The sequence below is a fragment of the Larus michahellis genome, chromosome 1 (genome assembly GCF_964199755.1).
Source record: "Larus michahellis chromosome 1, bLarMic1.1, whole genome shotgun sequence".
Taxonomy (NCBI): Eukaryota; Metazoa; Chordata; class Aves; order Charadriiformes; family Laridae; genus Larus; species Larus michahellis.
Window position 1 is genome coordinate 68,506,698 of NC_133896.1, and position 14,715 is coordinate 68,521,412.

Consider the following 14,715-nt stretch of genomic DNA (forward strand, 5'->3'; position numbering starts at 1 on the left):
TGGGGGGAGGTGATCATTTTGGTTCGCTGGCACCCATGCTGGGCACGACCAGACAGAATTTCAATGCAGAGAAGGGCTACATCAGGTCTGGGATGGATGGTCAGTCAGATGCTGTTGGTGAGCCCAGACCCTGAGTATGTATTACCCCAGGCTACCACAAGAAAGAACAATATGTGTTGACCCTGACTGGGAGGCTATAGCAGGATCCTATGCCATAAACCCATACCGGAGGCTGCAAAGGTTAGAGGCACTTCACCGTAAACAACATACATCCAGAGGCGCGTAGCTATAGGGGTTCTCTGCCAGCAGAGCCAGTCTACCCAAATGCCACGTCCAGCTCTCCTCCTGACTACTTACAGCAAGCTCTGGCTGTGGAGCAATCCCTTCCTTCAGCCCTGCATCCTGATGCCATAAAAAGCAGAGTTGTACTGCAGTACCTAGTGTTTCTGCTGCAAATTGCAAGGCTCACATTAGGAAATACACTGTTTAAAATCAGTTGCTTATTTAATTTTATTTTTTTTTTAATACCCCTTTGCAGATGACGAAGTGACTGTCGGGAAGTTCTACGCCACTTTCCTGATTCAGGAGTATTTCCGGAAGTTCAAGAAGCGTAAAGAACAGGGACTGGTGGGCAAGCCCTCCCAGCGCAACGCACTCTCCTTGCAGGTGACTAGCGGTCACAGGATGGACGGGGGTGGTACGGTAGAGGCATTTGACCCCCCTTCCCTCTCAATCATTCTGGGGGCTACAATGGGATATCCCCACTGGAAAGGAGACTGTAGACCCCTTGAATTACCACATCAGTCCTTTTGGATAAACATGCATGTACCACAGGCCACATCCCTTAGCTCTGGAAGTGGAAGGCACAAGTGAGGTATATCCACAGTTTATCAGTCTGCTGGTAATATTTGAAATGTGGGTTCCTTTTAGAGAACTGGCATGACATGTCCAGCAGACGTTTATTATTACCACATTCATTCTACTCTTTCTGAAGGGAGTCACTCTAACAGGGTCAGGGAGAGCATGCTGCCAGGAGGCAAAATCAGTTAAAAAGCAAAAAGCATACCTGGATGCCAAGACTGTGCAACAAATGGGGCATCAGGCTGTAAGACCTGGGATCTGTTCACCACTGTGCTATGCGTTCACTGGGTGGACCACCAGTCTGTATGAAAGAATGAAAAAGCCCCGTTGGCTGTACAAACAGCACCATTTATGTCCCTCAAGTGTACAGTAAGGAAGAAGGGTGACTCTGGAGTTCCAGCAAGCTAAAAAGCACAGATACAGACTGAGGTCTCAGCATACCCACCGCTTACCTCCCTGGATGCACTCCCTGGGACGGATTCCAGTAAGTGAGGGGTTTGAGGACTGTCCAGGTCCAGATGCCAGCTATTAAATCCATATTGAAGCTGCTGATTAAAAAGAAGAGATTTTCAGAGGCACCGAGTACATGGTTCAGCTGGAACTGTGGCTGCTCTAGGGCTTCTGGTTGTGGATCTGAGAACCCAAATTTGAAAGCATTCAGACTTGCTTAGTCAAGCCTGTAGATTTATGTCTATGTCCTGTTGTGATGAAGCCAGGGGACTAGCAACAAACATTCCTGCATTGAATTGCTAAGTTTTTCCCTCTGTAAGCTGTAGATGAAAGAACAGAATTTGTTGGTGTTTTTCTAGGAGCTGGGTCTGCTATATTAAGTAAAAGGCCTTCACAGTGCTTAGGAAGAAATAGCACTGCTTTTATTTCTCATATACCACTCGGAGATATGAAGCTCTATAGTTTGCTGTTTTGCAGGCTGGTCTGCGCACACTTCACGACATTGGGCCAGAGATACGAAGAGCAATTTCTGGAGACCTGACAGCTGAAGAAGAGCTAGATAAGGCCATGAAAGAAGCTGTTTCTGCTGCCTCTGAAGATGATATCTTCCGGGTAGGTGCTGAACAAGTTTTCAAGCTGAAGCTAGACCAATAGCTGAGCTAAAAGAGTGCTACATTCTCTTTTATACCCTCTGCATTTCAGCTGGGCCCTCCTTCTTGTTTTCTAGACCCTACAGTGGTAGGCTCAGAGTGCCAGATCCTGAGATCCTTGCACAGTTTTTATCCCATTTTCTTCTCAATGGAAGTTTCTCCTCATAAAACCTAAATAAAATCAGAATTAGAATGGCCAAAGAGACTGAAGAACAGATCAGTTCAGACATCCTACAGTCTGCCGAGCAACAACCAGGCACACTTCAGTGCCTTGTCCACTCCTCCTTTCAGTGGCACAAGTAGTCTCCTTTCAAAAAGTACAGCAGAACCCAAGAGAGCTCCTATAGAACGAGGAAGTTACCTAAATCTTCTCTTTTTTATTTCATTCTTATTCCTTGTAATTTTCTTCTCTGGTAATATTTCCTCTCCTTTGGCATTTTCCTCCTTACATAAAGATGCTCTCAGTCCCTTTGCTTACTCACCATCTAAACAGTACATAACTGGCTCATTAAATCTTTCTTCATTTGTTCTTCCAGGTGATTAATAGTTTCTGGTGCACTTCTCAAATTCCCTGTCATGTATAAATGTTGCTTTGGAACTGCACTGTGAAAACCAGAGAGCAGTTACCCGGTTCTTGCATCCCTACCCATTCCTGTGCTCCCAGGACTGGTGGGAGGTGTAGAGACACCTGGCCAGTCCTCTGAAATATCTTAGAAAGCTAAAGTTTTCACAGTCTGCGTGTACTGAGTCTCTCTGACAGAGAAGTCCATGCCCTGTCCTCTGGCAGAGAGCAGCAGTGCCATTGTGCACGCTTCAGTCCTCACATATTTGTCCTCAACAACAGGCTAAGCCAGAAATGCCAGGGCCCTTGCACATCTTCTCCCTCACAAAGGGAAAATACTTTCTGTTTCTCTGACAGAGAGCTGGAGGCTTGTTCGGAAACCATGTCAGCTATTACCAAAGTGACGGCAGGAGCGCGTTCCCCCAGACGTTCACCACCCAGCGACCTTTGCACATCAATAAGTCTGGCAACAACCAGGGAGATACAGAGTCTCCATCTCATGAGAAGCTGGTAGACTCCACCTTCACTCCCAGCAGCTACTCATCTTCAGGCTCCAATGCCAACATCAACAACGCCAACAACACTGCCCTGTGCCGTTTCCCCAGCCCACCCACCTACCCCAGCACTGTCAGCACAGTGGAAGGCCACGGGACCCCCTTGTCACCCACCATACGTGTGCAGGAGGCTCCTTGGAAACTACCTTCCAAAAGGTAAGCTTCACAGAGCAGAGGGCGAGTCAAGGGACCAGGGAAAGGAACATGCACGCAAACACCAGCGCACTGCTGCCTAGCTGAAGTCACCCACCAGACATCACCTGGTCTGCAGCCTGGATTGAGCCTTCTGGTTCTCCACTTGTGCCAAAGCCCACAGTGCAGCAGATATGCATCAGCTGACCACTGCAAAGAAGCAGCACTCTCACTGACCAGCACACTTGGTTTCTTTGGGCTTTATCATGAAGAAACCTTTGTAAGAACCAAAAAGAGCCTTATTTATCCTTCCTTCACCACAGGGAGGTGTTTCATCAACTGCTAACTGAAAGACAAAGGGACTGCAATTCATCTCTTAAGCGCCCAGTCAGGAGCTTTGTGGAAGTCAGTTGGTTTTCATTCAGTGGGTCACATCCCTACAGAGGCATTCTGGGAGGAAGGAGGCAAGGTTTTCAGAAATGCAATACTGTGCAAAGCAAAGAAAACCCCCTTCTCTGGACAGCTTTCAGACTGTCTACACACAGATGACTAATACAAAAGGAGTATCATTTTTATCAGTGGAGAATGTTTTTTAACTATCTCAGTAACAGCAGGAAGGAGCTGGAATTTTTTTTTTTTAAGGGCAGAGAGTGGGCAATGTGAAAAGGTGGAGAAATGCTACCCCAGCAAAGGACAGAATAGGACAAGACGACGGAGGAAATTCAGTGGTTGCAGAATTGCCCAAGTAAAGAGTCCAGTGGTTTTTCTATTTCATGCCTTCCTGAGGGAAGCCACAGGAGTTGCACAACATGTGTTACCATCTGCCCTCCCCCTTGCTGACTTGTGCTGATGTGACACTGCTAACATGGTGTTCTTTTTTCTCCTTGCTTCCTTGGGTGCCTTCCTCAAATTAGGACGCATTACTACGAAACACTGGGACGGTACGTCTTTTCCCTCATGATTTAATATTCTCTGGGTGTAAGACCCATTGTTTGTCCCACTGAAAGTGCAAATGCCATTAATGCTGAACATGAGCTCTTCTTTTTGGTGTCAGTAGGGCTGAAAAAGAGGTAATGATCACCATGACATCTCCAGAAAATACTCCAAACTCAGGGGTTTTCTGCCCACAGGCAGGTAGTGATGCAGGGACTGTTTCTAGTTGGTTTCTAGATTTGGGGTCTTTTTGAGTTTCTAGCTGGGCTCACACATCTAGGCACTCTCTGTTCACAACACGGTGAAGTACACTATGGCATGTTCGTACAAAAATTCTGTATGGTTTTGGCTAAACACAGACTACTGAATAGGGAGAGCTGCCATATACTGATTCCTCCCCCCTACACCTTAGCAGTTTTACTTGCCTCCCATCTCAGCAAGAAGGTCACTCCAGCACTGTCCTAAAGGTTGTTCCATGTCCTAGTGCTTTTAGCTCAAATCAAATTATAAAATAATGGTTCCTATCCAGTCCCTGAAAGATGAAATAAAACCTACCACACTGGTCTCTTCTGTGAATGGTGCTAACACACTGACATTGGCTCCAGTAGCTCCTTGTTGGTATCTCAAAGATTCACACTACCTTCAGATTTTACTTTACTCTTCAGAAAACACAGACTCAAAATGAAGAGAAATATGAGGGCTGAGATGCGAAACAGAGGGACAAGGAGGAGGCAAGCAGGGAATTAAGGGCTGTCACGCTTAAGGGTTCGAACAGATCCTACTGAATTCACCAGAAGCACTCTGCAGCTAGTGGTGAGAAAAAAGGGACCAAAGATGGAAAAGACAGCAAGGAATGAGAGTATGAACAGGAGCAGAGGGGAGAGATGGTGCAGAGTAAGGGATTTGGGAGGCAGAGACCATACATCAGAGAGCCGAGAGAGTAACTGTTCGTGTCTAGGAGGCTTCTCTGAAATTCCTAACCAAGGCTTTTGCAATAAGGAAAAAAGCTGTATTTCCAAGAGCCCACCTCAGATTTTACTTTGAGTTCAGTAAGGCATATCTCTGGAAATGTGGTCAGTGTGATGTGCACGTTTATAGAGTACCTGCAGTCACAAATGACAAAAATATGTTTACAGTATTGTTCAGCGTTGATTTAAGAAACTCTTCCTCTGAAAGAGGACACAGACAAAAGTTGTTGCTTTGTGTTTGTGAACTCTGCAGCTCTGTTCAGTCGTTAATTTCTCTGTGATAGCTCTTCAACATTAAAATAAACTGAGACAGATGGAGCCTGTCATTCTCGTCTTTGTAACAGGTTGTCTTTACCATCTCCATATCTTGACTTGTCTCTTTTGCTCATTAGCTCCAGTTCCAGAGACAGCCAGCTGGCAATTGTTTGCCAAGAGGAAGTGTCTCAGGATGAGACTTATGATGAAAATTTGAATGAAGACATTGAGTACTGTAGTGAACCAAGTCTGCTCTCTACTGAAATGTGAGCTTTGCAGCTTTAGTCAAGGTGTTTGGGTGGTTCTTTAATTAAGGGGGAGAGGTGGGAAGAAGTGACGTTTTTCTACAAAAATTTCAATTTATGGGATAAGGCCAGAAGCCTTTAGTCAGACAACTGAAATATCAGAAAATATTTTTTTAAAAAAATGCAGTTCAGCCCTGAGAAGTAACACTGAAAAGGATATCTTTCACCTGGGATTTTCCTTCTCCTCTGAATGAGACACCTGGATCTGCAGGGCCTCCCCCTCCCCATCTAATGTTCCCAGATCTCAGCTTTAGACCATTCTCTGTCTCATGGCCTCTCTTAACTGCTCCTGGTCCAGTTATAGCTTGAAGCTAGCTCGCTTATTGCATCCATTTGATAGCATGGTCTTCCTGGCTTCCCTGCTGGAAGAGGGGTTATTCTGTCCAATATCAGCTGCTTTTCTAGAATCCCTCTGTTCTCCTTTCCAGGCTTGCATACCAAGATGATGAAAACAGACAACTTACTCCACCAGAAAACAACAAAGGAGAGGACACCCGGCACTCTCCAAAGAAAGGGTTTCTGTGCTCCTCAGCACTAGGTAACATCCCAGCGTGACACGAGGGCCATGCTCTCCTCTGCCTCAACTGTGTTCTCACACGTTGCTGGAGGAATCCCAGCGTGTGTGGGCACGGGTGTTGCTGTTTGCTGCATTTAGCTCATGAGACCAGAAATCCCACAGCATGCATACAGTCCCGATCATGCACGTGACTACTGACTTTATGCTCACTCAGTAGATGAATCTGTGACTGTTTGGATAGTCCATGTGATCTGTTTGATTAAGCCCACCTGTGAATTAGGGGAGTTTATTAAAGAGCTGTAGACTCTCCAAACAATCACCAGGGAGGCAGCGAATGGGCTAAGCCTTGAGTATATGGTGTTCTGTTCTGCGCGTATTCAGCAGGGAGAAGGGAGAGGTTGTCTCTTTTGTCCGCTACAAGGAAAACTGAATTTTACATTGAGTTAACACAATACAAATTTACTTTCTGCTCTAATTGTACCTGGAAATTTTTCAAGTGCTTGAGCATGCAGACTATGCTCAGGTGAAATCCATGAATCACAAGATTTTATGAAGGTATCAGGACAAATGTGAGAGTCTGGAATAAAATGAGCTCTTTTATGTAGAAGATTTTTCAGCCTTTTTCCTGAGTACTGGTGTGGAGAAAAAGGACATTTGGGGGAGAAACTAAAAAGAATCCACTATATAAAATATATGCTCACAAAATAAAAGTGACAGATTATGTAGTGTAATGTTTAAAGTGAGCCTACTGAACCTTCCCTCAAATCCTTCAGGATGCTTGTACAATTGGGTATTTAAAAGCATTTACTTTATTTCAAAACTTAAAATATTAGGCAATGACAATTCCTATATCTATCTGAAAGGCCAAATTTGCAGTCAGTCCTTGACACAATGCTTCATTAACTACATTCTAGGGAATATTTATACAGTGATGTCATACTCATTTGACTAGTGGTTTGGTCTTTTCCTCTAGAAAGAGGAAATACTTTTTATCTGCATTGTAGCCTTTGTTCTCTGGGTTATAACATGTTTCCTGCAACCCCCCAGAGTGCCTTTTCTCAACAAATCAATATTATAGATACAGAATTCTAATTTTCTTTCCTTCTTCAGGAAAATGTCAATAGGATTGAGAAGTCCACAAAATATTTTAGTATGCCGTGCAGCTATATCTTTAATACTGGATTTATTTGCCATTCTTCAAAAGTAAAGCCTGTGCACTTGTTCATAAACATACTTTACAGTATTTTTAAATTCCTGCATAGGAAGTACCTTTCTCATATTTACAGAAGTCAAGTTTAATTTTATAGCAAGTAAACAATGGGACTGTTTCAATGGTTCCCCCTAAGATTTTTTTTAAGAGAAAAAAAGTTTTTTCTCTTCTCTTCTTTCCAAATTTTGAAAATGCTTCATGTCTATATAAGCAGCCTTCCATTCACCAGTGAATTTGATTAATTCTCTTCCACTTGACCTTGCTGTAGACACAGCCCCATAAACTGTGGTATGTCTGGCAGCTAAGGGACACAGATCACATGCAAGCGGGTGGCCGATGTCACCTGAGCAGCCTGACGTCCCCTCCTGCACGATGTGTACAGCCAGGCACAGCACCAGAGCCTCAGCTGTCATCATTGGTCCTGCTGAGGGCTTTACCTGAACCAGAGAGGTCTGAGAACACTTCCACTGCTTGGGAGGGAAATCGGCTGTCTGGTATTTACTAGGACAGTGTCTTAAAAGAGGAAAAATAAAAATCACCATCCAGAATTTTATCTGGCAGCTTGCTTGGAAGGTAGTGCTGGTTGGTCCATGATGCTTGACTGCTTTTTTTAAACACAAACGCTTTGGAAAGGTCAAGGTGTTAAGGGAAAGTGCACAGAGCCTAAAATGTGGGTGTCTTTGCTGTATCTCCAATGGGACTGCACTAAAAGAAATTGAAATCGGATTAATTGTAGTGTAGCATGAGTGATGGACACAGTTGTGTGTGATTCCTGTTTCAGGTCGAAGAGCATCTTTTCACTTAGAGTGTCTGAAAAGACAGAAAAACCAGGGCGTAGACGTCTCGCAGAAGACAGTTCTGCCTTTGCATCTGGTACACCATCAGGTAAGCATTAAGAACCACGGAGGGCCCAGCAATGTAACAGACCCTACCATCTGCAGTGTCCCGCCGTTGTATCCCAACCAGCTTTTTAAAAACCATTTGGGATGGTTGCTAACCCATATCAAAGGTCCAATTTTTAGAAATCGTATTTGCCATCACGCTCGTTCCTACTTTCAGGATTTTCATCATTCCCAGAAGAATTCTACAGGAACATGTCCTTTGGAGTCGGTAGAGTTATTGTTTTCTGATGTACATGAAAGAGTAAAATAAAAAACTAGCTAAAAGATAAAAATAACTACCCAAATTGCATGCTGCAGTGCAATTACACTGGCTTGGATGGTAGTATGCATATGAATAAAATGTGCAGGGTCTACTTTCATATAATTAAAGGTAACCAGTAACTGTAATTAATCATTTTAAAACATAAACTGATTACATGTAATTAATCAGCTTCTTAAGCCCTTTGTAACTGCGTTCAGCAGCCTAGCAAATGTATGCTTTGGCACGTACCTAGATGATTAGCCAGCTGTCATAGTCCAAAGTAGATTTGTGTCTCTTAGTTTGATGATGCCACTCTTCTGCCACCATAAAAGAAACAGGTGCAGATGATGGTGCTGGTCCTGCTCTGTGCAGTCCCCCAGGGCAGGGCAGAATGGCCATCCCACTTCCTCAGGCTGCCACAGGGGCAGAAAATGCCACATGGCAGGGGCGGGAGGAGCAAGAAGTCAGAGCAGAGGAGTGAGAGATAACTGCATTTGAGGCTCCCTGGCTTTTCTAACCTCCACTCCCAGACAGTTATCCTTTAGGGATCAAGCTCCAGAAAGGAGTGGTCTGCAGAGAGTTACAGCTGTGGCTGGCATAACCAGAAAATCTGTTGGGGCAGGGAGGAGTGTGAAGGAAACAGCTTCCCACCTTCCCCACAGCAGCAACAGCCCGCCTGAGACTTCCCGCCCTCCCACAGCAGGCCAGGCAGAGGGGACACATGCCTCCCAGTCTCTCAGCCCATCTAGCCAGCAGAATCACCTCCCTCCAACCTGTACAAAGAGGATGGAGCTACTTCACCCTTCCTCATCCCACCATGCAGCTCCAAACCTAGAGTCTCAGCCAGACTGAAAGGTTACCCTGAAATAGGCATCTGGCCTCCAGCTGACAACACTCAGCTGTGTTCATACATTTACAAAAATGTTAGCCTACAATAGTGCTTAAAACAAGAACATAAAGTGGAAAGGTTGCCCCTGCTAAGCGCAATGGCATCAGTTGCTCGTGAATGCTTGAAGGGGTATTCTCACGAAATACTTGTATATCATGATATGTAAATATATGCATGCCTGCAGGGCATGACTTACACAGATGATTTTTTAAGGGCCTACTTCCTCACTGAAATTCGATAGGAGTCTGACCTCTAATTCCTGAGAAAATCTTGGTGAAGCTTGTACGTGAATAATAATTGATTCTTTTCTTCATCTGTCACTGAAATCACCAGCACAGTATGTTATCGGTTCCCAAGGATTTCAGTGGCAGATGGACTGAGCTTCACTTAACTTTAGATACCTTAAAGTTAGCTGTCTAGTTCAAACCAGTCAGTTCAGTCTCACTGTGGTCAACAGAAGGAATGAGCATCTCCAAAGGGCAAGTATAAGTCTTGTCTAAGTCTTGTCCTCCAGACAGCATTTTCAGGCAGGTATCCCAAAGAGGCAGGAGGCTTGCTGGTTTCTCTCTGCACGGTTCGCTTGGACTAAACATATAGCCCTCAGATAGCTGAAGCTGTATGAGACTAACCCCAGCCCGAACAAGAGGATTCTCTCCAACACCATCCATATGCTTTTGTATTTTCTATGCATTTTTTTATTTGCTCATATTAGGCAGCGGTGAGCTCTGTGAGATGAGCTTATGACTCTTGACGGCATTGCTTATGGAACAAGGGAGCAGTCACCGTGAATAAGGCATAAGATCAGCCCTGTGCTACAAGGGGCTTCTTGAGAAATTTGTTATAAAAGGAGGCTGGATGACTCAGAGGTTGTGCGTATGATTACAGGAAGGACTGGATGGCTGAAAGTATAATCATCAGATATTGATCCTCCCACCAACAGCAGATGCCTTAAAATCCAGTGGTGGATTTATAGTTATTGCCAACTGCAGACACATCTAAAATTCACATCTGGTATCCATTCAGGTTCCACAGTAGAAAACACAGCAATTGGCAGTAAAAGCTAGTGGTATGGGTGGTGGCAGTGGTGGGAAAATGAATTGCTGTCTCACCCACTGGAGAAGAGGTGGTGTTTCTGGCAAGGCTGTGGGGAGTGGGGCTGCATCCCTCCTGTCAGTGCAGCAGCTCCAAGGCTGAAGAACTGCGGTCATGAGAGCTTTCAGTCTGGTGCTTGGCGCTTGCGCAAGATACACCACTTAAAGGAAGGCTTGCAAAATGAGTTCGCAGGAAACATCCAAAGCATTCCAGCAGCTGGCAGCTGTTTTCACCAGTCTTGAGACCCTCCAGGCCTTTCTCGGGTAGTTTCTCCAGCACCTCCTCCTTCCAGCCCTGCTGCTAAGAGCAGGCTCTCACTCGCCTTGTTCCTCCTCTGTCCGCAGGCGTTAGCGGTGGCCGGCCTGAGTCCCCTGCTCCAGCGAAGCCATTCCCCCACCATGTTCTCTCGGCTGTGTGCGACGCCCCCCGCTACACCCTGCAGCCGTGGCTGGCCGCAACAGACCATCCCGACTCTGCGCCTGGATGGGGCAGAGTCCAGCGAGAAGCTCAACAGCAGCTTCCCCTCAGTACACTGCGGCTCTCGGTACACTGACAACACCGGCTGCAGCAGCCCGAGGAGAGCCAGGCCAGTCTCCCTCACCGTCCCCAGCCAGACCGCAGGGAGCAGCAGGCAGTTTCACGGCAGCGCTGGCAGCCTGGTTGAAGCGGTAAGACTTGCAGAGTCATGGAGGACAGCAGCGTAAAGGCCAACTAGAAATGTGGCCCTTAGAAGAGCAGGGCAACAGATACATTGCCACCCACAATGCCAAGAGTTGGAGAGCCCATCTCCAAGCAGGGGTTAGCAGCATGAATGGGAGAAGGACTGCTGGGGGAAAAATACAGCAGTAAAGAGAGTTGTGAAGGGGTGCGATAGGGTTGATGATGCAGGGTACTAACGTATGTCTTTGGTTCCCTCCCTGCTTTTGAAGGTCTTGATTTCGGAAGGACTGATGCAGTTTGCTCAAGATCCAAAGTTCATTGAGGTCACAACCCAGGAGCTTGCAGACGCCTGTGACATGACGATAGAAGAGATGGAAAATGCAGCAGACAACATTCTCAATGGTAACAGCAAGCAGAGCCCCAATGGCAACCTCTTGCCTTTTGTTAACTGCAGGGACCCAGGGCAGGACAGTGCAGGAGAGGAAGAGGAAGAGGTGCAGAACCCGGATTGTAGAAAAAGTCAGGAGGAGCTCAAGGACAGCAGGATTTATATCAGCAGCCTGTAGTTGCCAGGGCTGGAAGCGATGCTGGTTTTTTATTTGTTTCAATGTTCCTAATGGGTTTGTTTCAGAAGTGCCTCACTGTTCTCGTGACCTGGAGTAACCGGAACAGCGTTCTTCATTCATTTCTGTTGGGACGAGTCGCAGAGTTGGGTGGTGTAAGAAAGCTTTTCAGGAGCGGATATAACCCCAGCACGTGTCCATGAAGGAAGAGTGAGGAGGAGGAAGAGGAGGAGAGCCAGCTCCCTCTTTTTTTCAGTCCCTGCACAAGGAACGACGACTGCCTCCCGAGCGCCAAGGGGAACCTCAGCTTCCTTGTGGATGGCCCTAGCCAAAAGGACCCTGCGTCAAACGGGTGTCTTTCAACTTTGCTTGTAAAAATCATTTTGCACATATTCTGTATGAGCCTCACCGTCTCCATAAAGCCAAGGCCCTTTGATTCGGAAGGAGAGGAGGACGACTTCTGCTGTGGATTCCCATACCGCCAAGGGGAGGAGGAAGCAGAAGAAGCCCGCGGGGCAGGTGGCCACGCTGCCCAACCCTGCCGAGACTCCCAGGCAGCGGTCTCTGCCAACCAATCCGAGCTCAGGCAGCCACTCCTGCCAACCAATCAGAGCTCTAGCAGTCACTTGCCAGCCAATCCGAGCTCAGGCAGTCTCCTGCCAACCAATCAGAGCTCAGACAGCCAGCCGTGCCGGCCAATGGGAGAGCGGGGAGCAGGCTCTGCGGCAGGGCGGAGCCGACCTGCCCTGCCCTCGCTGAGGTGGTGGTGGGCTTGTGTAGATCTCTCCTTGTTTTGCAGTTTGATATTTTCTTGAAAGCATGTTGCAGTTTTTATTTTGACTATTTTATTAATTTTAATTTGTTTGGGTTTGGGGTTTTTTTTTGGAGGGAGAAAGGAGTGTTTACAACGTTTTGTAATCACCGACCTTTTTTTTTGGTTTATTTTCACCTTTGCAAATGTTAAATTGGTTTGATCATGTTGTATTATTTAAACTGGGGGGTTTTCTCCATTGAAATTTGGTAGAAGTATAACGATAGACGAGTTTTACCAACCATTATGTACACCAAGAATTTGTAATTTTATTTGCTAGTAACTGAAACCTCCTTTTTTTGTTGTTGTTTTATAATTTAAAGATAGTAGGCAATGCACTTGATATAGTCTTGCACATTTGAGTGATTGATTTGGGTTCTTTTTAGTGCTACGTATATGTGTGAGCGTGGGAGCAATACGGAGCGAGTGTGCGTGCGCGCGTGTGTGTAAGTGCATGCAGTTCTCCACACCCTGATTTGAGCTGCAGGAGATCTGTATCTGGGGCCATTTGAATGCAAAAACAAAACCACTGTCTCTGCTTTTGAAAGGGGAATCAGTAACTCTTTGCATCTTCTGTTCCACAAGATATGCAAAAACAATGCAATAATATTAATTTTGAAATACAATTGTAAGTTGTGTTGGCATTAAAACTGTATAGAAAAAAAAATTGCGGGGGTGGGGGGAAACAAAACAAAAAACCAGAAGGCGTTACGCTTCGATATATTCCGTGTGATGTTTTATTGCATTGATAATGTTTCTGTTGAAGAAACCGTTATACTTGAATTCAGGTCAGTTTCAGTATTTTTCAAATATTTTTTTAAAATGAATTGCAATTGTGCCAAGCAAAGATAATGAATTGAATTAAGTTTGTTTAAAAAAAAAAAGAAAAAAAAGAATCACTTCTTGTATATTTTGCTGCATGTCAAGTGAATCATTTCGTATTTGGAATGTGCCAAGCTTTACCTTTGAACTTTTAAGTGCTTTTCTACGTGTGGTTGGGGAAAGGGGTACTATTTTTTTTCCTTTTTTAATTTGTACAATGAACAAAGTGTACCTGGTGTAAGTAACTATTCTGCAATCCACTGACAGGTTGAACGTTACTGATTTTGCATATCTTGTGTTCATTTTCCTTGTTCCTCACTCCCTTTAAACATGCACGATGACTTTATTGGTAGAGAATCTTTCTTCCCGAGACCGGGACATTTTATTCAGGCTTTGTTCTCTTTCCTTTTGCTCAGTTTCTCTAAAGGTCTCATCCCACTCGAGGGTGGCAAGACCCCTAACCCCATTTGGCAGATCCATCCTATGTCTTCAGCTGGCACCAGCAATTCGAGGAGCGGGGAAATCTGCTTTCAAATTTCTTTTAATAAATAGCTGACCCCGATCGATTATAACAGGACCCTGGGATAAGCAAATGCAAGAGGCAGAATCGTTAGCAAAGTAAAACTATCTAACTCTGTTCTGGACTGAAAGCAGAGGGTAAGTGAGGGAGAGAGCTCTGGGTCATTGCTTAGGAGAATTGCTGCAGTCTGGTCAAGATGCAGATGTTAAGTGACTTTTTTTGCGTTCCTATGCACAGTCTCATCCCCTTTCCCCGACTTTAGTGAATGGGTCAGATTCTAAGTCACAAAACATCTGACAGCACAGCGTGTCCCAGCCATATTTCCCTACTAGTGAGCGTGAACTTCTCTTGACTTTCCTCACACCGATACTTGGCCCTAACCTGTGAGAGAGGCTGAAAAACCTGGCAGGTGTTGTTAGATTTTATGCAACTGATTTTTGTCTAGACTACTGCTGTTTTTTCTTCCTTCTCCAGACGGTTCACAAACTTGCAGATCAGTGCTGAGCTAGGAGATGTGATCTGACTCAGAGCTAAACTTTCATTCAAATCTTGAGCTTTTGCAGATGTCTGAGAACATCATTTATTGCATATGTTGATTACATTATTTTTGTAATGCCCTTGTTTTTCTTCTTGATTCTCTGAGGCATAAAGCAGAAATAGCAAAGGGTATTTTTGACAGTAGGCTTTTTTCAGTGTCATTTTGAACTGGCCAGTAGCAGCTCAAGATACCTTGGAAAAAAACCCAAATCCTTTTAGACTAGAGAAATATGAATGCATTTATACAACCCTCCGGCATCAAAGTCCTAATTCAAGACTTC

At 45.1% G+C, this 14,715-nt stretch overlaps 1 protein-coding gene across 32 annotated transcripts in view; it reads left to right on the forward strand.

Moving 5' to 3' along the window:
• Positions 1 to 13,722, forward strand: part of CACNA1C (calcium voltage-gated channel subunit alpha1 C) — a 484,401-nt gene extending 470,679 nt beyond the window's left edge. For 10 of the 32 annotated variants that reach the window (XM_074584314.1, XM_074584347.1, XM_074584441.1 and 7 more), the window contains 9 exons: positions 539 to 666; positions 1,774 to 1,923; positions 2,881 to 3,233; positions 4,124 to 4,150; positions 5,503 to 5,631; positions 6,099 to 6,208; positions 8,179 to 8,282; positions 10,866 to 11,189; positions 11,451 to 11,896. In XM_074584314.1, the coding sequence (XP_074440415.1) occupies positions 539 to 666; positions 1,774 to 1,923; positions 2,881 to 3,233; positions 4,124 to 4,150; positions 5,503 to 5,631; positions 6,099 to 6,208; positions 8,179 to 8,282; positions 10,866 to 11,189; positions 11,451 to 11,747 (1,622 nt within the window). In that variant the 3' untranslated portion in view covers positions 11,748 to 11,896. Of the gene's footprint in view, positions 1 to 538; positions 667 to 1,773; positions 1,924 to 2,880; positions 3,234 to 4,123; positions 4,151 to 5,502; positions 5,632 to 6,098; positions 6,209 to 8,178; positions 8,283 to 10,865; positions 11,190 to 11,450 lie in introns of all 32 variants that reach the window. The other 22 variants (XM_074584330.1, XM_074584369.1, XM_074584489.1 and 19 more) reach the window with 10 other exon arrangements.
• The last annotated feature ends 993 nt before the right edge of the window (positions 13,723 to 14,715 follow it).